A 25,525-nucleotide genomic window follows, 5' to 3' on the forward strand; every position below is an offset into this window, starting at 1 on the left:
GGTCACATGATTTCTAAATCTTGAACGAATCTTTGCGAGATGTGATAGTCAAACAGCAACAGTTCCCTATTTTTACTCAGCAGCAAATAATGGAGACTGCGCTCAGGCATCCTCACCTCTCCACTCATCACAGACAAAATCCCTGGTTCCGCATGACTTTGACACATAGTCTAGGCCGCTTCCGTCAAAGCCACCGAACTTGCACGCTGTCATTGAATGGTGGAGAAGCTTGGTTTTGCCCGGTTTACGCTCCGGGTGGTCACTTTTCTACCTGACGTGCATGACCCCTCCACTGTGGTCAACAACATGTTGTGTCTGGATCACTCATCGCTTACCGCAAAACACAAGCGAGGGACCACTCCGGGCAGCAGCAGTGGACAAAGCCTGGCCGTTGAACAAAAGATGCCATGGGCAAAAGATTCAGCCAGGCAGCCTCCAGCGTGCTAGACGATGGCTTCTGTGGGCTTGGTCTACAGGCGGGCAAACGTACAGCAAGGTGGATTGCAGGTTGTCGACGCGGATTTCCTTGCAAGTCGGTTTGCATGCAGCTACGGTACAGGAATGGAAGCGCGTTCCTATGTCCACAAACAAAGATATAATCGTGCCGTAATATCACATGTTTGATACATGGGCTTGCACATCTCGTATGGTCCATGCATGGAACGATATTGGAAGGTTCATGGAAGCTCCTGAGTCGAGCTCGTGCACTAGGCCGGTACTTCCAACTTCCATGAATTCAAGGCATTCACCAGGTTAATGTGCGCACACCATGCCCGTTCATGGCCCATGCATAGAACGGTACTGGAAGGTTCGTCGAAGCTCACGAAGCTAGCCCTCCTAGGTGGTACTCGGCCGGTACTTCTGCAAGCTCTGATTGCTACTTCCTTGGAATACTAGGTGTCCATCAGATCAGTCTACAGTACTAGTGGGATCATGCCGATGTCAGGGGCATTCTATGGACCCTGCAAAGGGATGGGGCCATGCTACCGGTATGCCCGAGCGCGCACTTCGCACTTGAGGAAGTACCATATCAGTAGGCTGGTATTTTTGGGGGCATTTTGTCTCGATTATTTCCCCCCCCCCGATATGTCTTTCCCCGGTGAATTCAAGCCAAGTAGCTGACCAGCACACTAGAAGGAATACATGACCTTCGATTGCTCGACGATTTGGTTTCAGCGGACTTATTGTACGGGGTTGGAGCTAGGGCCCCCAGTTCGTTGGCGGATAGCTCGTTCATAGACGAAATTCTCGGGCGAGTTTCCGTGTTTGATCCACCATAGCCACATAAGACGGTGTGACAGCTGTCGCTTTTCCCTTAACTCGTTACCGCCAATGGTTGTTAACTAGTTTCCCCAGACTCGCTTGTCGGTGAGGGCTTTGACCCAGATGCCAGCACGAGACACATGTTGACGCGGATGTAAACAACGACGGGAAACGAGGATGATAAGTCGGTCACGCAACTTTTGGCTACATTTGCATATTACCCACCGAGCATGACGATGTATGCATGCATATGCAGGCCGAGCCTGGATTATGATGATGAACCGTACATATGCACGCCTACGAGACGTGATCTGTCTGTCCGCCGGGCGTTATGTCCCGTAGTTGTGTTTGTTTCACACCCGCCAGCGCATACAGTTGGAGACCCGCCACAGCCCATTTTACCCATGCTGAATGCTGCCCCGGTACTCCTTGATTCCCCATACATAATCATATCATCACAGACTGATCTCAGTGCAGCTCTCTGAAAACTAAGTCTCCTTCGGCGTGAGCGAGAGCACTTGGCCCAAGCTGGCGCCGGTCCATCCACTCTCGTCTTCCGGTTTAGAGAGTGACTACTCCGCAGGCCTAGCTCTTTTGCTACGCGGTGGACCGTGGGTGCTTCTCCCCTGGTCCACCATCGTGGTGGTAATCATCAGTCCGTGGGGGTGAGGTCGTATGAGACAAGACCAGGCCACTGTTTCTTCATTGGAGAGGGCAGTGCTGTTGTACATGCAGGCATAAGAGATGTGGATCAGAAGCGCGGGCTGTTACTATCGCCTCCTGGTTACTGAGCGAATGCGCCGATCCTGTGAACGGTCATTGCTTGATGTTGATGTCTAAGATATAGATACTCTTCATGGCCAGTGAGCGTGGTATTTCGTTCGAACACCTTCACGTTTACCTTATCGAACATAGCGTACTTGGTTCTTTGTACGTACACTAAGTCACTTGGCCATCTTGATGGATGGTGGTTGGTAGGTTATCCACTGGTATCCGCATCATGTGGTGGAGCATTCGTTGTAGGGCTTCAGCTTCACCGTCCGTGTTCAAATAGGAGGAGTCAAAGCGTTTTCTGCTTTATACCTAGACTGCTTGTGCTAACCCGCTCGCTCGCTCGGCCAGACCGACTTTTGGTTATTGAATGACAGCAACCTATGAACTACCCTTACTACTCTTGTAACTTTCCTATCTACTAGTGTACTCTGCGGAAGCGGTACGGGCGGCATTGACAAGTCGATATCCGCGGGCGTAGGGCAAGGGAACTATATGCATCCATTGATATTGAATATGGATTTGCCCTCCCCCGGCTCTAGTCAGACACACCGCATTTACCTCATTACAATCCCTGTGTTCCGCCGCTGGTGTGGAAGGAATGGAATAATCTTTGCCGAAGAAGCTGATTCTCTTCATAATCCATTTAACGACCTATCATAAAAGCTAGCACCCCTATATACTATAGGACAGAATTCTCCGACAGGCGTATTTAGATGTGACAGTTATATCCCGGATGCCTTATCTGTTCAGTGGTTCCTGGCCCACCCCTGAGGGATCGAGTAAGGCGGTCTAATAATGTCATTCCAGCTCGGTTGGTGTCGAGTGTATGGGTGAACCCGCATGGCAGCAGGGCCGGAGAACCGAAGTGCAACAGGACTCCCCATCAGCCGCAACTGGAGGCTAGATGAGTCTTCGATGATATCTCATTCTGGGCTGTGCTGTAGCTGAGAAAGGATGAATCCATATGAAAATTTCTAGCTCGGTCCGGCGCTCGAGTCCTTCACCTGTGCCCTAAGCAAAGCTGTCATCCAGAGGTTTTCAGCAGGCGTGTCGTCGGAATGTCGTAGACATGCTGTTTTTTGCCCATCAACGCTCACCAAAACCTAGTCGAATAATCCTTTCTTAGGGTCAGAGGCGTACTGGTCGTTTAAACGAAGAATATCGTCTTCTCTTGCTGCCGATTTACGGACGGACAACCCATAACAAACATGTGCTGTTACTCCTCAACGAATATGGCTATGCTGATAGGATTTCCCATGCAACTGACCGTACAATTCCATGAAAACGGCTCTTGCCCAGGCCCGAAGCATGGAGCTCACACCTCGACCAACTTGCAGTCCCCTCGAGCAAGCGACAGGGCCCTTCGAGTTACAGTTCGAACCTTCGATATTCCCGTACCACACACAATCCCTTCGTCATAATTACATCTTGTGACTACATCCGAACTTCGAAATCCGGTTTGTAGCACAAGAATGGCTTTGCTACCGAAGTATAACGCGGGGTTGTCGTGACAGCGCAAATGCTGCCCGACAGGGAGGAACAGAAGGGACATGGTACCTTGAGACTACTGGGTCGATGCTTGCTATCCCAGAGAGAAAGAGAAGTTTCGGCAACTTGAGGAGCTTTGAGTAAAAGATCAACGGATTGCCAAGGGAGCAAAAGCGAGACGTTTGCTCATTCAGCGACAAGGAGGTTTCTATTAGGAATGTTGTCGGCTTCTGACGACGAATCGCATGGGAAGAAACAATAACAATTGAACCCGAAATTATATGGTATTGGGCTTTCCACGCGCCAAATCGTCGTCAAGTTTGTAAATCTCCCTGTTGTGGTTGGCAACAGGGGTATATGCCACCTAGAGCAAGTAATGTCCATATCTGGAGCACGAGACAACACGTAACCCAAAGGTTAACGTACAACCCCACCTTTCCGGCCACCCAACTTTCTGGCCACATATTGCAATCCAATTGAAGGTATTCGAAACAGTGTATTCAACGTACTATTATAGCTATTCAGGTACAACCCGGGTATATTCCAGTTGCAGAGAAGCCTGATTGTATATTACTGATCGTGAACGACTTCGTATATGCCTCGATGTATAGCGAGAGGAACGTCGACTTTTTAAATGGAATAGAACAGTACTCGATCGAGAGAGAGGTCGCTAACGAGCGATAGTACCGCTTTAATGGAGCAAATACGGCGACGTCGAGAGGTTGGAGCCCGTGAGAACAGTGTGCTGGCAAAAATAGTAACGAGATCTTGTTACAATAGGCTAACCACATAAACTCGACGTTGTCGTGAGCGATATGACCATCTAATATCAAGAGCCGCTGCTCGTCGGGATCAACTGGTTGTGTACGAGGTATAAAGATATCACGAAGCCATCGAACGGCGATATCTGTACTGATCCAACCGTTAGATGAATAAGTATATTGACAATCAGGTATATCGTCTCAATCGTTAAACCATTTCCCTAGATAGCTTCATCGACGCGATTGACGCGTCAGAATGGCTGAGGCCATCGCCGAGTCGTAATTGGAGGGTAGAGCGTGGAACGCCCTATCGGAGGGAAGCCTGGCGCTGGGATATCCCTTGATTGATATCGTTGAGAGCGCCTTGAATCAGATTTTCTGAATATCGAGGCATTGTATAATAATAGCCAATACCGACGATAATCTGTTGTGCCGAAGGTTGTTGTAGTTGGCAGATTAGGTGGCCAGAAAGGTGGGGTTGTACGTTAATGGCTCAGTGGAAACAGTAGATCAAAAAAACAAGAAAACCCAAATTTGATCTGTGTTTTGCCTAAGGATTCTCTGTTTTAAATCTGTCTTCAATATTTTAACAGCGTCAGCCTTGGTTATGGGAATGAGATAACCCCCAGGCCGAGTCTTCCAACGTTGTTTAGAGCTGCCGTTTTCTACAATCCAAAGAATATCAAAACAAGCGCTAGTATAGCTTAAAGAGATTGACTTCTACCCAAAGTCCTGTCGCACAGGAGCTGGAATGATGGTGTTTTCTCAAGATTGCTGGTCGTGTGAATGGCATCTAGTGGAAACCAACAAAATTCAGAGTCTTGCGTTCTTGCGAGGTTTCCAACAAGCCTGGAAACTGCACCGTCACTGTGCAACGTAGGATATTTGATGAGCCAATGGTAACCACAACGTTAGCTAGCTTGTAGATTTGCAGTATAGTCCTAAGCACATAAGTACCTTAGCGGATAGTTTCATGTTAACGATAGGTAAAGGTTGAATAAACGACATGTCTTACCTTAGGCCGTGTTCGTACCTAGCTTGATAAGACGGTAAGGAGTTCATCGGAAAATTATTAAATAAACTAATAGACAGAGAAGATTGCTGTCATACATTGGGTTCATTACATACTTACCGGCGGAACTACCCATATTAGGAGTCAGTTTTCTCCAAATCGTTGTTTTGATGATAATTGTCACAAACACTCTAACCTTAGATCACTTACTCAACCTGAACGAATCATCACTGAACAGCCCGCACCTTCTCACAGAGAAACCCCTTTTTCCTTCCTACCCTCTCTCCATACAGTCCACTGACTGCAGTGGCACGATCCGCGGACCCATCGTCTGCGATGCCAGTTTGATGTTGTGCGGCGTCTTCTATTATGTGTTGTCCTGGATGCTCTGCCACAAATTTAGCTTTGTTATTGAAAGTGCATGGTTAGAGACATGAATAGTATACCTGCCATTATGGATTGATCTGCATGCTCCTTTTTGAGATCCACGAGCTCCTTTATGGTTTCGATGGCCGGGTTAGTCAAGCCGCGAGTGAATTCGGCAAATCCGGGTGCGTGGTCATGCCCCAATTTTGATGAGTTAGTTTGTATATAATCCAGAAGAAAAAGAGTATTCGTACGCATATGACATATCTTTGGCCATAAGCTTGTCTGGAAGACGGAGATCAGTGTCTTCAACCAACAAATATTGCTGCGTCATTCAGCTTCAAAGTACTTTATACTCATGCATCGCTTTGTATGACCCTCATTTAGCTTAGGCCTTGATTCCCATACGCAGGGTCTATCAAACAGGGGGGAGCCCTTTGAAGAGCTTGCCGCCCGGAAATCAAGGTTTCACACTCAGATTCAACTTCTAGATAGTATCATTCCGACATTATATATACAATTTCCAACCCTAACGTTAAGAATTCAAAAATCTACTGATTCTATAATCTTATTCAATACAGTACTCATACCTTCTACTATTCGATAACACCCGACCCAGCTTCTTCCTCCTTACCCTCCACTCCTTGTACCTTACTAATCTTCTTCCAACTCAAACACGCCCCAACCGCAAACGCACACCCGGCCATGGCTACGGCAATGCAGTACGTATTCCTCAACCCCTGAGTGTACGCGCCTAGGACCGTCTCAACCGCCCCCTCCTGTCCTATCGCAACCAATGTCTGCCGAATCCGTGAGGCACCCACATTGATAAATATCCTCGGATCCAACTGCGGCGCATCTCTTGTCACACCACCGATCAATCCGTTCTGGAACACCGTTTGCGCAACCGCAATAAACAGGGCCCCGCCCAGGCTTTGGAAAAATTGTACGCAGGCTGACGCCTGGGGTATAAGGTCCTGCGACAGAACATTCTGGACGACGACAATACCGGCCTGGAAGCAGACTCCAGTTCCCAGTCCAAAGAGAACTTGGTAGCCGAACCATTTGCTAAAGGAGGTGTCAAGCCAGAAGGTGGTAATTAGTCCCGCGCCTACGGTTAACATAACTGTCTCAGCCAGGATGACGGGGTTGTAAATTCCGAACACCGTGATGAGTATTCCGCTCAGGATGGAACTGATGACGGCAGCCAGAAGGAAGGGAAGCAGCTTGATACCGGCGGTGACGGCAGAGTCGCCTTGGATAGCTTGGAAGTAGAGGCTGTGTGCAAAACATTAGCAAACCCGTTTTCTTACTAGAAGTGAAGTGGAGGGGGACCAAACTCACGAGAGATAGTAAATCATGGGGAAGAAACAAGCCCCAAAGAAGAAAGAAAACAGCATAGCGCAAAGCACATCCCGATTTTTGAAGAACCGCGGGGGCAAAAGCGCTTTATCCTGCCGCCACATCTCCACTCCCACGAAGAGCAAAAGCATCACACCGGCGGCCACAAACAGCCCGATAATACGTGAGTCGCTCCAAGCGTACTCGGCGCCTCCCCACTGCAGCGCCAGAAGCAGCATAATAATAGCCGGAATCAGAATCCCCGCCCCCAGCAAATCCAACTGCACAATGCGCTTCCCAAACGAGTCACCATCGTGGTTAGTCACCCTCGCAATATGCAAAAAGAAGAAGATTACTGCCATGGCCGCACCGCCAATAGGCAAGTTGACGTAAAAGCACCACCTCCACGTAACCCCATCCGAGAATGCACCGCCCAGCAGGGGACCAACCACACTCGCAATCCCCCACATACCGCCGAAAAACCCAAACATGACCGGCCGTTTCCTCAGGGGGAGGGTATAGGTAAGAATCACAATACTCCCCGAAAACAACCCCGCCGTGCCCATCCCCGCCACAGCCCTCCCGACAATAAACGCCACAGATGAGGGCGCAACAGCGGATATCAGGCTCCCCAGCTCGAAGAGGGCCACGGCGCCTAAGTAGATAGCCTTGATATCGAAGAGCTTGTAGACAGTTCCGTAGAGGGGCTGCAGAGCTGTTGTCGTCAGGAGGTAAGAGCTGCCGTACCAGCCGATGTCCTTGACGGTGCCGTATTCGGCGGTTATGGCGCCTAGGGCGGGCGCGATGATGGTTTGGTCTAGGGCGACGAGGAAGATGGCTAGGCAGAGGGAGAGGATGATAAGCCAGAGTTTGAGGCCCGTGGGGTAGGAGATGGAGTCTTCTTCGTTATCCTGGGGTGTAGAATGAGACGGAGTTTTGGTCATGGGCTTGGATCCCGGATTAGGAGAGCCATTGTGAGAATGTTTGACGGGAGACATTGAACGGTCTGCTGATCCCTGAGTTGCCGTCTTGGTTTTTGAGCCGGCTATGTTTTGCTTCAGACGAGTGTTCGCCTTGAAGACGTAAGGATTGACAAGTGTCTGGTTGTTTTGGCGATTTAATGGCGAGCCTGGACGTTAATAAGTCTCATATTCCAATAGGAGTGGCAATGAAGACGAGTTTATATAAGATCACCAAAAGTCCATGCGATGTAGTAGGAACAACCCAATTGTCCGAGATAAACACGGAAAGTAGTGGCCTTACCCGTTCCTAAATCCAGGGATTTGTCCGAAGCCACAAACATACAGCATGAGCCATTCGAAGCAGATGAAGACATTTCAACTCCATCGGCCATCGTAGCGGCCGTCATCCGATAAAAACCAAGCCTCTATCATCCCAAGCGACTGCTCTAGGGTGCTATAGCTTGGGCCGAAAGAACGCACAGCCAAAGTATGTAGTGGTAATACATCTGTGAACTGAGATAGTGTTTGGGGAAGGCATGTACCTCGGTGTTCCCAGCAGTCCGAAGTCTTGCAGCAGCAAGCAGTGCGAAAGCCAATGAGGAGTAGTGCTCACCCTCACAGTTGCCGCATACGTCAATACAGATGCGCCCAGGCTCGGACTTCTGGTTGTTACCTAAGATTGCCCTCCTTGCGGCTTAATTTCTGCTCCGACAACCTAAGGATCTCCTAAGGTTAAGCCTTTTTGGGTGTGACTGAAATGCTGATAGTCGGGTTTAGTGTTGGACGCCAGTATCAAGCCCAACCTGGCACCACCAATATTCCTTACCAATCAAATGGGACAACTTGACAAGTGCAATACAGTGATTCAAACCTGCGCACCAGCTCAGCACATATATAGAGCCCTTTGCATAACATACAGGAGGACAATTCATTTAGTAGCCACCGTGTCCCTATCCTTGTCATAAAAGTAGAGCAATGGGTTATATTTCCGCAAGCGCTAGCTAAGAAAGCAATTGAACAGCAATACCGCTTTGAAGTCTTACTAGAGATAAGCTTCTTCTGCTATCCCCCACATATAATATTCCACGGAGTTTGATATCCACTGCTCAGTAATGGTTCGACATTCAAGATGCTTTGGGGTTGGGAGGACAAGGGCTCCAGTCGATGAATGATCGTACACGTTCGACCTTCTTCGTCGCAAAGCCGTAGAGAGAAGAGGCAACGTAAGTTAGGAAAAGAAACTTGGCCTGTGAGATGGTCATTTTTGAGCTGGATGATAAGTGCGAGTGCAAGGGGAGACGATGGTATCGAAGTAAGTAAATCCGCTCAGTGGAGGAGCATAGACTCGTGTTAATGACCGGCGCACTGACTTAGATGTAATACATGGTGTCCTTCAGCCGGTGGTGAACCCCAGTACTTGTGATATTCTGTCGCGCGTTGGTCGATACAGACGCGGCGTCGTCCGCGGCCTCAAAGAGATCGGACATGTACACGCGTTGGCGAGTGCACAGGATGTCAGCGTAGTAGGCGGGAGGGCAGATACTGACAGCCTTGGTGGCTCGTCCGAAGAGATAGCACATCTCGTGCGTCAGCTTCTCCAAAGTATTGGACGCCTCCTCAGGCTTGTTGGGACCGCTTCGGAAAATCTCATCCAGCAAAACCGTGTAATGGGCAGGCCTGGCGGTTCCTAGATGGAGTCTTGGGTTACTATACGCTGATCGCATGGATTCAGGAATGTGCTCTCACCTTGCAAAGCAGTATGTGCTGTGAGGAAGAAATCCCAGATCTTGGCCTGAGTGACCCCTCTATCGACCACCGTGCCGTTCTTAATATTGCGGGACTTGGTCATGTTATTGGGGTTGGTAGGATAGAATCGCGTCTGATGACGTTTCACCGACACGATCAACGAAATCTTGGCAACTTGTGTGGCTGGATAAAGTCGTTCACATGCCTTTCGAATGTAAGGCAGCTCCTTGGTCAACACTTGCGTGAACTGCCCTTCGGACACGCCATCGCGGAAAATGATGATGTTGTCTGGCAAATGTCCACCATTGTGTTTCTGCCAGAGCTGAAGACGCTCCATGAACTTCTCCTCGAGTTTTGCATCCAGCATCTCGACCCGGCCAGCTTGGGCCCAGGCAGTCGCCGGCCACTGAGCTAGATCTTTGTCAATGCTGGACACGATACCAACAAGACTGGGCAGATTCTCAGCGTTGCCCGACAGGTTTGTGGGGTGGGTCACATCGTAGCCCACAACCATAGTCCTCCCATCCTTGATGATGGTTACGTCGTCCTTGAGTTTATGGTTTACTCCTCCAGCCTTGAGGTTGACCTTGAGCGCTACGTTGGCGTAATACTGGGGGTTTTGTTTGACAAGACTGTTGCGGAACATGCAAACAGTGTGAAACCCGAATTTAGTATCTGCCAAGGTCTTTACGGCATTGTAGATCTCGGTGCCTTTGTCACCTAGCACGGCGAAGACGAACTGAGTGCTAGGTGGGATGCTTCCGAATGCCTGCTCTATTTGCGCAAAGGCAGAGCCTCGCCGGACAAGAACCGGAAGACCATTCTCAGGGCCAGCAACCGGAATGCTAATCCCCATCTGTCGCATCTTCACGACGAATTCACTGATGGCACCTTTCACATCTTGCAGCTGACGGCTGCCCCTGTCATAGTCGATGTGGACCCATGTCCAGTTTGTTATAGGTCTGCCGGGCTTTATGACTCTGACGTCCTTCATGTTCCAAGAGCCCTCGCTGACGGGAGCATTGGTAGTCTGCTTAGGATTTTTCAGGTGCGTATATATGATCTGAGGTGCTGTGAGTTCACGCCCGGTCACCGTCAGAAGGCTTTTGCCAGCAGTCACGCCGAATTGACACTGGAAGGAGTGTTAGTTACGCTTTCGAGACGCTGAAGAGTTGATTTACCAATGTGGGGTTCCCATCGAGACCAAGGACCGTACGACCAGTGCTGACAATAGACTGTGCATTGGCTGCAGGTGATCGACAAGCAAATTCAATCATCTGGCGTGTCTCTTCTGAATTGGTCTTGCGTCGCAATGCTTGTCCTGGGATGATCTCAACCAACTCAGCAGGCACGTAAGTGGGCTTCAGCTTGGTGCCCGTGTTCACGACAGGAAGGCTCAGATTGACCTCTAGGCCATATCCTGGAATTCAATCATTAGCATATGCGCCACCGAGTGAACGAGTGGTTCATGATTACGTGTTTTGAAATAATCCGCGACGGAGTATTCTTTGCCGGCTTGCAAACCTGGAGGAGCTGGAGCATTGATAGTGAACGTGGCTTCGTGGGGTCGAGCACCACTGCGCAATGGTTTTTGCCTGGAGTCTTTAGGTCCATCAAATCTTGTGGCCAGACCGCAGAGGACCTTCTCAGTAACGCGCGATACATCGGGTGGCTTTGAAGCAGCTTTGCCCTTCTTACCACCAGGCTTCGATTCAGGTTGGTTCTTGGCGGCCAAGGTCGTGACATGGGCGCGGAGCATTCCCAAGGCCTGGCTAAGATCCTTAAGCTGTCCGTCGTCGTTTAGGTCATAATTTTTCATAAGCTCGGTGACAGGACCAGAGAAGCGGAAGACTCCATGAGATACATTGATGTTGAGCAAGAAACGACCCGTGGCGGGTCGAACACTCTGGAAATACCCGCGGATTACGGAATTGAAGGCAGACGGGCCCAAGTTGCTAGACTCTCCCAGGTTGAGCGGAAAGTGCCGGCTTGACCCAAGAGAGCCAACTTGGGCGTTTGCTCGAGGTGTATGTCCCAGAATGACTCCAAGCGCATCAACGACAGTCTCGAACTTGGGGAACGACGTGTTGCCAGTTGGATCCTCCATCGAGTTCAGGTAGCCGATCAGCTCGTCAAGTTTGACAACACTAGGTTTGCTAAATACAACGTTGTATGTCGAGTCTCGACCCTCGTCTGTGTACTGTACAGTGATGGTCATATCCTCAGGGAGCTGGAGAGGCTTGAGCGACACCACTTGGCTCTTGAACTCGGAGACAACAGGAATCGCGTTGCTAATTTGATTGAGTGCAAGTTGGATGATTCGGTGAAGCTTTCTACCCTTGGGTTCCAGCCCCTTGGGCCTTGATTTTGAATCGTCGCCCTTCTTAGGGTCCTTCGAGTCCTTGATAGCCTTTCCCTTTGAATCGGCATTCTCCTTGTCGTCGTCGAAAACCTTGGTAGCTTTGACTGTGTACTTGAACAAGTCCTGCGACTCGATGCCAAGCTGTACGTAATTGGCCCACAGAATGACTTCGGTTCCTCTATTGCCGAAGGCGGGTCGTAAAGGGAAGAATTCTGACATTGTGGTACTCTTCCTGCCAGAGACTTGCAGTTTTGCCATCTGGCCCGTCAAACTACTCGCCTTGATGATAGAATTCTCCAGCTCGGTGATCTTAGCATCGGGAGGAGGAATATCTCCAGGGCTGTGGATTTTGGTTAGTTATTCCACACATGTATGATATGAGAGCATCTCACTTGAAGACCGGGGGTTCACTCCCGAACTTATCTCCCCGGAACCCACCGCGACCTCCACGACCACCACGATCACCACGAAACCCACCTCCACCACGATCACCACGAAACCCACCTCCACCACGATCACCTCGGAACCCACCGCCCCCTCGGCTACCCCGGTTGTCAAAGCCGGAGAACGTGGCACCTCTACCACCTTGGTAGCCATCTCCTCGTCCTCGACCGCTGCCACCCCGGCCTCCCCGATCGCCTCTGCCTCCACGGAGTTGACCACGACCGCGATTGTCAGCCATGGTCATGGGTGACGGTGAAAGCTTCAGTGTAAAGACAGAATATGATGAATTCCACAAATGTTGATATTGAATGAATACTGGCCAAAAAGTAGGAAAAAGGATAGGTGGGTACGAATAAGCGTGGACCATGAAATGGTTGTGATCGAAATATGTCTTGTATCTATGCTGCTTGGGTGGGTTGGTTTCAGGTTAGCACACTGGACCACAGCTGAAAGTTTAGCGACATTGGGAAAACTGTTTGTTGCGAAGGAGCTGATTTGCTTGAGAAGAAATGGACATGGTACAACTTCTCGAGCCTTGCGCTCGCTCTCCCTTGCCTGTTTGCTCAATGATGCGCGTCAATAGTAGGACGAATCACTCACCAAAAAGCATGAATCAAACGGTGACCGAGGCCACCAAAGTGTATTTATTCCACGGAATCCGACGCCGTCAAGAAGAATACAACTGCTCCTCAAGAACAAGGTGTAGTGACAAGAGGAACCGTCCCGATATGCGGACGACGGCAACTCGCAGCCGATGGACGAAATAAGAAATGCCACGACGGGAAGGAAAACCGGAGCCGCAGATGGCACGTTGACCGCTGCTTGGGTATTATTTCTCTCCAGCTGAAGTGTCTGAAGTGGACGAGTAAAGAGAAAATATCTCACTCCTAAAGGCAGTTCGATCTTCGCAATTGCAGTGTCAAGTTGATACTAGTGCTCGAGTGGTGATCAACTGAGCTCATATGCTTCGCAGTTCAATTTGACGTTGTTAAGGCTCGATGAGTAGATATCGATGATGCCCCGCCTCCTGGCAAAATACGTCAAGACATTCGTTCGAACAAGGTCAACGTAAAGAGGTTTTGGTGGAGTCTGAGGCAACGACCCGAGTGATGCTTGACGGACGGATGGCAGTTGATATGGGAAAAAACTGCACTAACCGCATTGACCACCTTTTTGCATGCACCCCCATTTTGCAGGGAATTTCTACGCCTCAACAACACGACGTCTCTCAATTTACCTCGCAATTGCTCCTTATCTACGTACAAAATGGCTAATCCAGTGGAGAATAGTCTGGACGATTTTGAGCAGCGAATTGAACGCGCTAAAGAGCTTGTCCGTCAGGGCTCTTCCCAGGCCGTAGCAGCTCATCGGTACGGTATCAAGGGGACTACACTGTCCTACCGTATTCGTCACGGTAATTCGCATCGCGACGCCGCCTCCAGGCAACAAAAGTTGACTCCAGAGTAAGAGGAGGTTATCGTGAACTGGATCCTACACGAAGAAGTGTGTGGACGGGCTCCTAGCAAGCGTTATGTGGCCGACTTCGCTGCCGAAATCCTCCTTGCTCAAGGGGATAACAATACACTCGGCCAACACTGGGTGAATCACTTCGTTAGCCGCCATCCACAGATACGTACCAAAATTGGGCGCGTCGTAGATGCTAGCCGAGTTAGAGCGTCCGATTCGAACAAGATCCGAGACTTCTACACCCTCCTCGAACGCTTACGTACGAAGTATCGTGTCAAACCCGACAACGAGTATAATATGGATGAGACAGGTGTCCAAGAGGGGGAATCTGGGCATGGTACGGTTATTGGGACGTCTAATTCACGCCGGGTACGCGTATCAAAGTCGGACGCTTCGTCGTGGTGCTCCTGGTTAGAGTACATTTCGCATACCCAACGGGGTACACCTGTGCGTATTTTCCGGCAAGAGAGTCCAAGCACAGTGGTTCCCAGACCAAAATATCCCTGAGTGGGAATACACCGCGACGAGTAAGGGCTGCAGTAATAAAGTTATCGCAAATAGGTGGTTAGATCAGGTTTTTCTCCCCGAGACGAAGCCTAGGGGTACCGAATGGCGACTCCTTATCCTCGACGGCCACCAGACACATATTCATGCCGAATTTAAAAAAAATATATTAAATACGCCGTAGGTGTTAACCCTCGGTACCTCTACAAGTACTCCCTTAAGGGGCTATAGATGATATAGCGGGCCCTTAAGCCGCGTCGGGCGGTTATACAGGTAAACTTGTAGCCAAACGACTACTAAACCTCCTGTCCCTCCCTAAGTCTGTGCTACAACCCCTGCCTGAACTACCGATAAGCGTGGTAATGTGGCACTTAAATTCGTCCTCAGGGGTGGGATGCTGCTGATGTGCAGAAGATGCTCGACTATTTTTTGTCGCGACAAGTCGTAGTATCTGCTAATTGGGGTTCTCGTCGAGCGTATACATCTCAACCATACGCTCAAGTGGATAGACCGTAACGTGGTCTAGACGCTCGCAAGAATCGCGGCGAGAGGGGGTCCGATAAGGGGTCGGATTAACGATTCGAATTCTGGACCGGCTGTCGAGTTATATTCCGCCGACGCAGTGCTTGACGGTCGACTGGCTAGGATGCTCGTAATCCTAAACTGCACCAATCTCCCTATTATCGCTAGGTAGGCGAAGTCAACAAGGTGGGCAGCGCGCCGTAAGGGTTGACTAAACCCCCTTGTGTGTCAGCTGCGGGATTCGAACCCGCGACTCGTCACCGACCCAAGTGGGCGAGGCTCAAATCGGGACTTATCTACCAGCGAAGTGACCAACTACACCAGCCGACTGCCGAATTTATGTGGAAAGCCGACTCGAATAGAGTCGCCGTGCTGTATTTACCCTCACACTGCAGTGACGATCTCCAGCCGTGCGATGTCGGGCCGTTCTCACCTTTGAAGACCTACTACCGCCAAGAGCTCAGGGCTTACGCTTCCTACAAGGCTACAGCCCCAATTTACAAGCAACGTATGCTAGAAGCATATCTACGTGCCTCGGAGAGAGCCTTTACTACGGAAAATATTAAATCTGGCTGGCGGAAGACTGGTATATGGCCCCTAGGCTCCGAAGGACTAGTCGACGTATCTTGTGATCCTCCGGAGCCTCATACACCATATCCTCCGCCTCATATATCACCACCTTTAGTTGCTTTTACTGCTCAGAAAGCGCAGTAACTATCTAGCCAACTACAGTCGATAGAGAAAGCCGAGGGCGGGGTATATTGTAAGATTCGTACCCTAGTAGGCAAGGCGGGCAAGGCCCTTGTCACGACCTGGGTTGCATCGCATTGGTATAGACCTCGATTAGGTGCTATCGACGAAGATTCTACTCTAAGGAGCGAAGGAAAGAAGATGACAACTTAGGTTTGAGGGAGCGCGACTAAGTCATCCACGCTTGGCGGGGCTCCTACAAGGGTTATGATTGGCTTCCCATCTCACACTGCCACGGCAGGTGTTCCAGCTGTAAGTCACCTGGTTGTAGTGAGTCTGCGAGGGTTGACCGTCACAGCCCTTACACTCCAGGCCGCCGAGAATGCCAAATTATGTATCGAAAACGAGCAACTATAAAGAACTTGTAACGGATGCAGTACAATGTAACGAGCCTGTTGTACTACCCTGATGTATCTATCATACTATGCAGAGGGAAGGAGGAAGGGAAGGAATGGCGGTGAGGTAGGGTAGCGCTGATTTGTATGCTCTCTTAGGTAGTGGGGCGTTTGATCTGTGCTCCCCAGAGCCAGATTCCTGCGCACAGGCCAAGCCTGTCACAGAACTCGATAAATCCGCTCCAGATATACGCCAGCCCGTCGAGCCAGACCCGAATAAAGTATTTGTTAACTTATCAGCGATCCGAACAGCCCAGGACAAGCGAAATAAGCGAATACGGCCTATTTTACCGGATAAGCAGTTAGAAATTGATACTTTTCTCGAAGGAAGCGTCCCTCCTAAAAAGAGGGTTCGAAAGAATATATCTAAGTCTTCGGACACTTAAATTAAGTATGTTCTGTCACGACCTGGGTTGCATTGCATTGGTAGAGACCTCGATTAGGTGCTATCGACGAAGATTCTACTCTAAGGAGCGAAGGAAAGAAGATCACAACTTAGGTTTGAGGGAGCGCGACTAAGTCGTCCACGCTTGGCGGGGCTCCTACAAGGGTTATAATTGGCTTCCCATCTGACACTGCCATGGCAGGTGTTCCAGCTGTAAGTCACCTGGTTGTAGTGAGTCTGCGAGGGTTGACCTTCACATGTTCTGTATATAAATAATATGGACGAAGTATTTAGGTTGATTCAGTTAGACCCTGCAAAATGGGGGTGCATGCAAAAAGGTGGTCAATGCGGTTAGGCAAGATGACAAGCTGTGGGATGCGACTGGGAAAAGCCAACAATACCAAAGCAATTGACCCCGACTTCTTGAAAACAGAAGACGGAGATATCTTGTGTTAATCATATATGGAGATAAGTACGGAGGCCCTCCTACAGTTGAGTGCCCCACTGCAGTCACTCGTTCTACAGGTCTTGTCCGCTGGCAAGGCAGACAGCAAACGCCAAATTCACATACAGCAGATGAATTGTCATAGCGCTATGTGAACCAGGATGGTAAGCATCGGTTGAGCTTCCGGGGTAGAGGCTAGCCTCGAACCGGGTTAGGCGTTTACAGATGCATCAGAAAATGCCATGACATTTAGAAATTGCCCAGGGGTATGTTGACTGAGCAAGAAGCTTAAAGGATACCCTAGGTATGCATGGAAAGTGAGATCATGACAGCTGGTAGATGGAAAGTAGTTTGTAGAGCTTGCCATTAGACTCAAAAACATGCGTGAAAGAGAATCAGTTCTCAGGAAGACTGTGTTCTTCACATGATAACTAAACCATGAAGATGTCACATCATGGTGACACACCGCCGGTTTTGATTATGTTTTCCATTCCTGTCGTTTTTGTCAGTGGTGGGTGGGCAGCTGAATTGGAAGACCTGTTAACTGTAAGACGCTTGCTATTTAATAGGGCGACGCATTGTAGAGGCACCTACAATGTGGACAGTGTGGTAACTACTATTGATATTGCTCCAGTACCAGCGACACAAGGACTACTTAGTAACCCACCAGTGCGACAGCATCATCATGGGCAAATACGTACTTACTGGTAAGAATTCACAAATATAAAATTGACTTCAATGGCGGGGCAAAGCAGAGAGGAAAAACCAAAATACTTCCGAGCACAGGCGGACAGAACTTTGTATAACAGACCCTTGCGGATCCGATCTCATAAAATTTTCGCTAATACACAAGCGCGTCTAGAACTTAAAGTGACGTACCAAGATAGAAGCACCATAACAAAAAATTCGGATGTGTATGGGTTGACATGAATCATTATTCGAAGTTTCCCAGTTAACTAGGATGCATTAGGAATTGAGCCCAATGCGGGGGTCGAACCCGCAGCCTTGAGATTAAGAGTCTCACGCTCTACCGATTGAGCTAACCGGGCGGATCGAAGCTTGGCAAGACGAGCTTACTATGTTATAGAGATATCACATAACCTCGCCAATGTATATTATATTGACGGATGGCTTGTACCAAATTTCTCAACCCTGCATGCTCAATAAAATGACATACCAAGCAGGTCAAAGCGCTTAGCTGTGCAAGTAGGATTCTTGGGCTCTACTTGGTATCGTGACATTAATGACTTGACCTATACTATGTAGAAACATAGGTGACTACTCGGACTGTATTTAGAGTGATGAGTAGTATGCTCATTCTGTACCAAGTTTGGTTCATGAGTCTTTCTCTGTTACATGCCCAGCCGTTGCAACCTCTAGTATTTCCTTCTCAAGCCCAGCAACGTGCACAAACTCTATACCGGCCCTCTCCACCCTTCCCCTGCCCGAGTTGTTGCTGACAAACTTCTCTGGCTCTTGGACTCCCACATAGACTGTCTTAATCTTCTTTCCAATGCCGAGTATCCTGTCCACACAGGGAAGATTTCCACTCAGACGTACCGAACATGGCTCCATAGTCGTATACAGAGCCACTTCATCAGGGAGGACTTCGGACAGCTTCTTAGCATCTATTGCATGCGTGGCTGCCAGCTTTTCGAAACAACACTGCTCTGCATGCGTGTTCCCAGGAAGTTCCAACGTGTACCCTGTTGATAGTATTTCATTTGTAGTTGCGTTGACGAGGACTGCTCCAACTCGATAGTTTGTGGGTTTCGGTGGTGATTTCATAGCCAGAAACAAGGCCAATTTGATGTATGCTGCATGATCTCCTGGCTTGATTTCTGTAGGATTTGCAGTGGCTACGTCTGCCATTTTCGATTACTGATCGAATAAAGTAATGGTAGCTTCAACTGTTCGTGGTCTTGATTGTTTCTTCCTAAGTTCAGTCAAGATCCATCCCACTCGCCCCGCCATCGCATAAATCCTTATCGCGACTCACCAAGACCCTATCGATAATCGCAACGCGTAAGACCCGAAGACGCGTTGCTATTAAGCTGCAGACCATCTCCCCAGAAACCCAATCCACCTCCATCATCAACCTTTACTATGGCTGATAATCTTACTGACGACGAACCGCCGACCATTGATCCTTATGAGGTCCTCGGTCTTGAGAGGTCAGCAACTGCCGACCAGGTTAAGTCGGTATATCGCAAGCTCGCATTGAGGACCCATCCAGGTAAAATAACTTATGCGTGCAACGATGGTCTCATGCGCAGATGGTTGACAAAGGTATGATTATAGACAAAGTTCAAGAAGGCGAAAAGGAGGAGGCGCATAAGAAGTTCCAGTCTGTTGCCTTCGCATACGCTGTGCTGTCCGACGCAGCCCGCAGAAAGCGATACGATGAGACAGGCTCGACTTCGGAATCGATTGTCGACTCTGACGGCTTTAGCTGGTCTGATTACTACCGAGAACAATTCCGCGATGCTATCTCGGACGATGCTATCAACAAGTTTGCCGCGAAGTACAAAGGCTCGGACGAAGAGAAGGACGACCTGCTCGTCGCATACGAAACTCACAAGGGAAACATGGACATGATCTACGAGACGGTCATGCTCAGCAACGTTCTGGAAGATGATGAACGTTTCAGACAAATCATAGATGAAGCCATCGCTCAAAATGATGTCACCGCATTCAAAGCCTACACCAAGGAAAGCAAGAAGTCGAAGGAGGCCCGAGTCAAGGCGGCTCGAGGTGAAGCGAACGAGGCAGAGGAGTACGCTAAGGAGCTTGGGGTACATGAGAAGTTGTTTGGCGGCAAGAAGTCGAAGGCGAGCAAGAAAGGATCATCCGAAGACGATCTTGCTGCGCTGATCCGACGCAACCAAGGGGGTCGAAGCAATTTCCTCGATCAGATTGCTGCTAAATACTCCGAACCCTCAAAGGCAAAGAAGGGCAAGAAACGATCCATCGAGGAAGACATGCCGTCGGAGGATGCCTTTCAAGCTGCGGCGGCGAGACTAAAGAAGAAGAGCGATGCAGAGGAGAGCGCACCGGGCAAACCTAGTCGCGCGAAGAAAGCAAAGAAGTGATCGTTTCCAGGTTTTCTGTGTAGTACGGCGTATTTGGAGTTCATGATCAGGCTGACAAGGGAATGGAAGCAACTTGGGGGGTTTGCATTAGGTTTGATTGACTTTCGTACTCGCGGGCTGCCTACCGCAGGTTCTTGAGCTCCCTCTTGATATATTCGCATAGAAGTGAAGAACAAAATCAATATCTTTCATTCGTACCTCCCTGCCGTAATAATTATTTACCCCTAAGCAAGTAAAATCATCGTCTACAGGACTGTTCAAGGTGTGACAATCACCTGGTCGACAGCTGACGCGGGGTGAATCAATTAGAAGTTAGCTCAAGCTTCGACCGCGACGCGTCTCCTTGAAATTCATTGCCCTAGACCTGGAGAACTTAAGACCAACGTCACTGACCGCTGCACTGGAAATCCCAATAAGAACAACACCATGCGATGACAAGTGCTGCACAGCTGGAATACGAATATTACCCCCAATATTGTTTCCATCTTTCTCCCACCATCAACAAATGGTGCCCATTCCGAGCTAGTGATATCCAAGAACTTAGGCAACATTCTGGATTTCCGGGTATGATCCTAAACCCTGACGGTAGCTGCTGTGGTAACTAACAATTATACTTCAGAAAAGGATGAGATCTTCTTTCACTTGAACCATCCCATACGATGGGTGCGTGTGGTTGGAGTGGTGATCGCGATAGATGAATACTACGGCCGCCGGACGTATACCGTCGATGATAGCACCGGCGTGAATATCGAGTGCTCCTTACAAATCACAAATACATCTGCCACCACGAATGCGACGGGCGACGCAGAGGAGAAGGCGCCCATCCACGTCCAAAAGCCCAATCCATATCCCGAAATTGACGTTGGCTTGGTCGTTGAGGTCAGGGGCAGCCTGAAGCTCTTCCGAGACCAAAAGCAGATCAAGATTGAGAAATTACAACGCGTTCCCACCACGAACCAGGAGGTTCAGTTCTGGAACAAGATCAGGTCCTTCAGGACAGATGTACTTAGCCAACCTTGGGTCGTAGACTCGAACGTATTGCGCAGACTCAAGAAGGAGGAGAATAGGAGTGCCTATGAAGAGGAAAGGCAGAAGAGAAAGAAGCGCAGCCGCGGAGATGAGGTTTCGGGCACAGGCCCGAAGGTGAAATCACGGCTACAACCACGTCGCGCCATTGAGGATACCAGGGTGAAGAAGTCTTACCCCCCCTCAAAGTTGAGTGAAGGCATTACCATCACAGAGGGTAAATACGACGCCTTGGGACTTTGATAGCATAGTCATATGCGTTTATGACGGCCTTTGCGGGTATGCACTGGTGAGGAGAGGAGACGGTGAATGTAGACACAGAGGACAATCTCAGAGTTGAAAAGACACATACAATGTTATCACATTCGTTTTCGCCCAAAATGTCAATGGCACCTAACTTTACTTCAAAACTCTGCAATTGTCCGAATGACCGCCCATGATGGATCAATATCGCACCAACTTAGTGCTGTATTACGATGGGGTCTTGTCTAAACCTCGATAGCCAGGTATCGTTGGTGGTTCATCACAGGAAAGTGGGGGCGTTTGAACAACCGGGAATTGCAACTTCGTTCTTTCCCCACGAGAGAGATGGACCATTGGGCAAGAGCTGTTCTTACCCAAGGTACAAGCCAGTCGATGTGGTCTTTTTTGGGCCCTAATAGTCTTCTGATTGATCTGGCAAGTACAAGCAAAACCTCGAAGCTTCCGGGTCAGCTCCACTTCAAAATTACTTGAATTGGCGTCACTGCAAGTTTGCTAGACAACTTCATTTCCGTCCGTACGCCAGCTTCGTCTGACAACTCACCAGCCTACGTCGCTTCAGGATCCTACATGTCGCCTTTACCTATATTTGACCTCTCGCTTACTCCTGTTACTGTCTCAGTCTCTTGTATTAAGCATTCTATGATCATTGCCTTTACCTCAACATTCCGGACTCTTTTCTAGACCTCGCTTGTTTAGTTCAGTCGAAGGTAAGGTCTTCAGCGTTGAAAGGCATGTCATTCTTCACAAGCCGAGAATCGCGTGGCGACAAATCAATACCATGAGCTCTTCAAGTTCGCTTAATTGTCACTCAGCACGCATAATTCCATCCCTTCTGAATCGAGTGGCTTCCAAGATGCCGCGCCGCCACCTCCTACAAGTGTCTCCAGATCCTCCTTCCCCCCTGGCTTCTCTTACAAGAAGTTTCTTTCTCTGCTATTCTAATATCACTAACACGTTTCTCTCCAAATCATTTCCCCATCATTTGTGATTTTTGTCGTACAATATTTGGATCCGGCTGTCACAACCTCCTGTCGTCAAGCGCTGAAGGCGCATGCGTTGAGCCTTTTCAGATTACTTCCAGTCGAAATGTCGCTGTGCCTTATACTAAAGATATATAGATTAGTCCTATTTTGGGCCGCCCGATTTCAAATCGGAGACTTTCTCAGATCGAAGTATACGGCCGTGAACTCGAAGGCCGCGGCTATCGCCAAGAAGGATATCTCTCGCTCTCAATTGCCATTAATACGTATAGGGAGAGCTATCAGCCCGTTTCTGTAGTCAAAACTTCCGTGTATTCCGGCATAGCTCAGATTCTTGCTCCATTGTAGACAGCAAGACCTGACAAGACTGGCACACTTGTAACGATTCTTGAGGCTGGCGGAAGATCCAACGTTCCACCGTTCCCTCCTGGCACCATACCAAATCCAGTATCCTTATTGTACCTTCTGGATCTGCCTTGAAACCTTCAAACGCACCCGCAATGGCTCAAGCGGCGGAGTCACCCAACATTTTCGGGGCTCCCATTGCCACAAATGCTCCTGCGGCCATATTCGAAGTTCGCGAAGACCATCCAGTACCTCGACTTGGTATCACCGGAACAGGTCCCCACCAGACGAACAAGTTTTACGCCAATTTCTATCTGGGTAATCAGAACGCGCCGACTTATGTGCATCCTTACTCCGTTGCTTGGGCGAAAGGTCAGGGAGCTGCGTCCAGCTGGGGTCTGTCAATCTCGCACATTGAGGCAAAACAGAGAGTCTATGGCCAAGCAGCGCCAAATACCGGGGCCGCAAAGTTCTATCTGAATCCGGTTGGTATCCAATCGATTTGCCTTTCCGCCGTCGAGCTGGGACCCCAGGCAGCGTTGACACTTGACAACATGCATGCACAATCTGTCAACGTCAACCTCCTGGCAGTGACCAAAGGGAAAGCGCTGGTTACCTTTCCCCTCGTACAAGGTATGGGCTTTGTGACCGGAATATACCACGGATCAACTCCAGCAATCCACACTGGAGTGTTCTTTAGGACTGTCACAAAGTCTACAAAAGGACCCAAGGTTGGTGTGACCAAGTACACGATCTACCTTGAAGATGGCAAGGTATGGCATGTATACGGGTACTCAGCCAAGGGAGACACTTTGGACTTGCAAGTTCTGAACAACTCTTTCGCCAAGGCGACCAAACCTTTCAACGGTATTATTCAGGTCGCGAAAGATCCTGGAAATGCCGAGGCAACGATCGACTCTGCTTCAGGGGCATATCCAACCGGCGTGACGCTTTCTGGATCAACATCTGGCTCAAAGGGCACCTACATGTTCACTTATCAAAAGGCAGGAATGCAAAACACCAAGCTGCTCATGTATGCCCTGCCACATCATGTTGAGTCTTTCGACACAAATACCTACAAGGCTGTGTCGAAGGTACAACTGCAGACCACCACCAAGGGATTGGCAACCGCCGTGATTGCAGATGCATGGACAATGGTCGAGCCTAATATGCCCGTGTTGATGGGTTTCGCCCCATGGGATCCAGTTTCTGGGAGCAAAGTGAATTTGAAAGCTGCTTCAATCAATTCAATCAGTGCAGTAGCCTTGAAGGAAATCTCACAGAATATGGACCAGCAGTCGAATCAGAACTCCATGTATTTCAGTGGCAAGGTAAGAACCTCGAATAATTCACGTTTGATTGACTGATTTTCCTGGGCAGGCACTGGCGAAGTTTGCTCATGTTTGCTATGCTACCCACGATCTATTGAAGAACCCCAAGTTGGCACACAGTGGACTGAACAATCTGAAAGCTGCCTTTAGTCGCTTCGCTTTGAACAAGCAGCAATTTCCACTCTACTATGAAAGTAGGTCTTGGCACGACTCTCATCATCAACTCAGCTAACACTTCCAAGGCGCCTGGGGCGGAGTGGTTTCTTCGGCAACGTACCAGACGGGGAACAGTGGTGCAGATTTTGGCAACACCTACTACAACGACCACCACTTCCACTATGGATATTTCATATTGGCTGCTGCCATAATAGGGCATCTGGATCCCACATGGTTGACAAAACCCAACATCGACTACGTGAACACCCTGGTCAGAGACGTGGCCAACCCGAGCAGTTCAGACAAGTATTTCCCAGTGTTCCGCAATTTTGATTGGTATCACGGCCACAGTTGGGCTCATGGTCTCTATGAAACTCTTGACGGCAAAGTAATTTCAGCATAGATTTTCCATATTGAGGCTGATTACTGATACTTCTTATAGGATCAAGAATCGAGCTCGGAAGACTCGATGCATGCGTATGCCATCAAGGTATGGGGTGCAGTCATCAAAGACGCCAACATGGAAGCCAGAGGTAACATGATGCTGGCCATCATTGCCCGGTCGCTCAGCCAATACTACCTGTATACGTCGGACAACAAAGTGCAACCCTCGAACTTTATTGGGAATCGAGTCGCTGGCATTCTTTTCGAGAACAAGTGCGACCATACGACGTATTTTGGTACCAACATTGAGTATATCCAAGGCATCCACATGCTGCCGCTTCTACCCAGCACGAAGCTGACCAGGCCGAATCGGTTTGTGCAACAAGAATGGGCTACTTACTTTGACAAAGGTCGCGCAGACAAGATCGACGGCGGTTGGAAGGGTATCCTGTTCGGGAATTTGGCAACGGTAGATCCCAAGACGGCTTGGGCCTTCTTCACGGCAAAGGATTTCAATCCGTCTTGGCTAGATGGCGGTGCGTCTCTGACTTGGTATCAAACTTACGCCGCAGGTGAGTAACTCACGGATGCTTCCATACCTGTCTAAACACTGACGCGAGTGTAGCTCTCATGGGTTGATGGATGACTGAGAGGGAAGCGAAGAGAAACGATGCATGCCGAACAATGACATTGGACGGTTTGATGTCGTAAACTGGAATTTCTTATTTTCAGAACCTGATGCTATTCGCATATCCGTACGTGTCTCAGAGAGTAGAGATGCCGGCTCAAAGGCTGTAGCAAGTGGCACGCCGAGTGAAACCGGGGCAATGGATATCGGACGAACGATCAGCTCGACAGACATTATTACTCAAAAGATGAGATGGCTACTCGCTTCTTCCGCTTTGTTCGTGGAAAACATGGCGTGTTAGACACAAGCATTACCACTAGAACGGATCATGA

The 25,525-nt window shown here is 49.2% G+C and overlaps 8 protein-coding genes and 2 non-coding genes across 10 annotated transcripts; 4 read left to right on the plus strand and 6 right to left on the minus strand.

Moving 5' to 3' along the window:
• Positions 1 to 5,079: 5,079 nt before the first annotated feature.
• Positions 5,080 to 5,751, minus strand: BCR38DRAFT_410964 (uncharacterized protein; the record flags this gene model as incomplete). Its single annotated transcript, XM_040858529.1, has 5 exons — positions 5,080 to 5,227; positions 5,302 to 5,367; positions 5,419 to 5,426; positions 5,544 to 5,686; positions 5,745 to 5,751. The coding sequence occupies 5 exons, from the start codon at positions 5,749 to 5,751 to the stop codon at positions 5,080 to 5,082; spliced, it is 372 nt and encodes a 123-aa protein (XP_040714401.1).
• A 509-nt stretch (positions 5,752 to 6,260) lies between these two features.
• On the minus strand, positions 6,261 to 7,949 carry BCR38DRAFT_467154 (major facilitator superfamily domain-containing protein; the record flags this gene model as incomplete). Its single annotated transcript, XM_040862742.1, has 2 exons — positions 6,261 to 6,942; positions 7,009 to 7,949. 2 exons carry the CDS (start codon positions 7,947 to 7,949, stop codon positions 6,261 to 6,263), a joined length of 1,623 nt encoding a protein of 540 aa, XP_040714402.1.
• Positions 7,950 to 9,337: 1,388 nt separating this feature from the next.
• BCR38DRAFT_345772 (uncharacterized protein) lies at positions 9,338 to 12,757 on the minus strand (the record flags this gene model as incomplete). The annotated part of the gene is made up of 5 exons (XM_040856205.1): positions 9,338 to 9,654; positions 9,714 to 10,845; positions 10,895 to 11,133; positions 11,190 to 12,415; positions 12,468 to 12,757. 5 exons carry the CDS (start codon positions 12,755 to 12,757, stop codon positions 9,338 to 9,340), a joined length of 3,204 nt encoding a protein of 1,067 aa, XP_040714403.1.
• Positions 12,758 to 12,877: 120 nt separating this feature from the next.
• Positions 12,878 to 13,204, plus strand: BCR38DRAFT_439078 (uncharacterized protein). Its single transcript, XM_040860607.1, has one exon. The coding sequence runs from the start codon at positions 12,890 to 12,892 to the stop codon at positions 13,100 to 13,102; it is 213 nt and encodes a 70-aa protein (XP_040714404.1). The 5' UTR covers positions 12,878 to 12,889; the 3' UTR covers positions 13,103 to 13,204.
• A 2,034-nt stretch (positions 13,205 to 15,238) lies between these two features.
• On the minus strand, positions 15,239 to 15,341 carry BCR38DRAFT_t224. The gene has a single exon. It is a non-coding gene; the product is annotated as a tRNA-Thr (tRNA).
• Positions 15,342 to 17,963: 2,622 nt separating this feature from the next.
• On the minus strand, positions 17,964 to 18,036 carry BCR38DRAFT_t223. Its single transcript has one exon. It is a non-coding gene; the product is annotated as a tRNA-Lys (tRNA).
• A 160-nt stretch (positions 18,037 to 18,196) lies between these two features.
• BCR38DRAFT_439098 (cytidine deaminase-like protein) lies at positions 18,197 to 18,923 on the minus strand. The gene has a single exon (XM_040860608.1). It carries the CDS (start codon positions 18,857 to 18,859, stop codon positions 18,323 to 18,325), a length of 537 nt encoding a protein of 178 aa, XP_040714405.1. The 5' UTR covers positions 18,860 to 18,923; the 3' UTR covers positions 18,197 to 18,322.
• A 96-nt stretch (positions 18,924 to 19,019) lies between these two features.
• On the plus strand, positions 19,020 to 20,374 carry BCR38DRAFT_439099 (DnaJ domain-containing protein). The gene is made up of 2 exons (XM_040860609.1): positions 19,020 to 19,223; positions 19,289 to 20,374. The coding sequence occupies exons 1-2, from the start codon at positions 19,094 to 19,096 to the stop codon at positions 20,077 to 20,079; spliced, it is 921 nt and encodes a 306-aa protein (XP_040714406.1). The 5' UTR covers positions 19,020 to 19,093; the 3' UTR covers positions 20,080 to 20,374.
• Positions 20,375 to 20,398: 24 nt separating this feature from the next.
• On the plus strand, positions 20,399 to 21,479 carry BCR38DRAFT_395620 (uncharacterized protein). The gene is made up of 2 exons (XM_040857635.1): positions 20,399 to 20,643; positions 20,699 to 21,479. Exons 1-2 carry the CDS (start codon positions 20,511 to 20,513, stop codon positions 21,346 to 21,348), a joined length of 783 nt encoding a protein of 260 aa, XP_040714407.1. The 5' UTR covers positions 20,399 to 20,510; the 3' UTR covers positions 21,349 to 21,479.
• Positions 21,480 to 22,550: 1,071 nt separating this feature from the next.
• BCR38DRAFT_243053 (family 81 glycosyl hydrolase) lies at positions 22,551 to 25,425 on the plus strand. The gene is made up of 5 exons (XM_040854408.1): positions 22,551 to 24,025; positions 24,075 to 24,219; positions 24,268 to 24,569; positions 24,624 to 25,137; positions 25,191 to 25,425. The coding sequence occupies exons 1-5, from the start codon at positions 22,850 to 22,852 to the stop codon at positions 25,202 to 25,204; spliced, it is 2,151 nt and encodes a 716-aa protein (XP_040714408.1). The 5' UTR covers positions 22,551 to 22,849; the 3' UTR covers positions 25,205 to 25,425.
• The last annotated feature ends 100 nt before the right edge of the window (positions 25,426 to 25,525 follow it).

The sequence above is a fragment of the Pseudomassariella vexata genome (assembly GCF_002105095.1).
Source record: "Pseudomassariella vexata strain CBS 129021 chromosome Unknown BCR38scaffold_9, whole genome shotgun sequence".
In the NCBI taxonomy this organism is placed as follows: domain Eukaryota; kingdom Fungi; phylum Ascomycota; class Sordariomycetes; order Amphisphaeriales; family Pseudomassariaceae; genus Pseudomassariella; species Pseudomassariella vexata.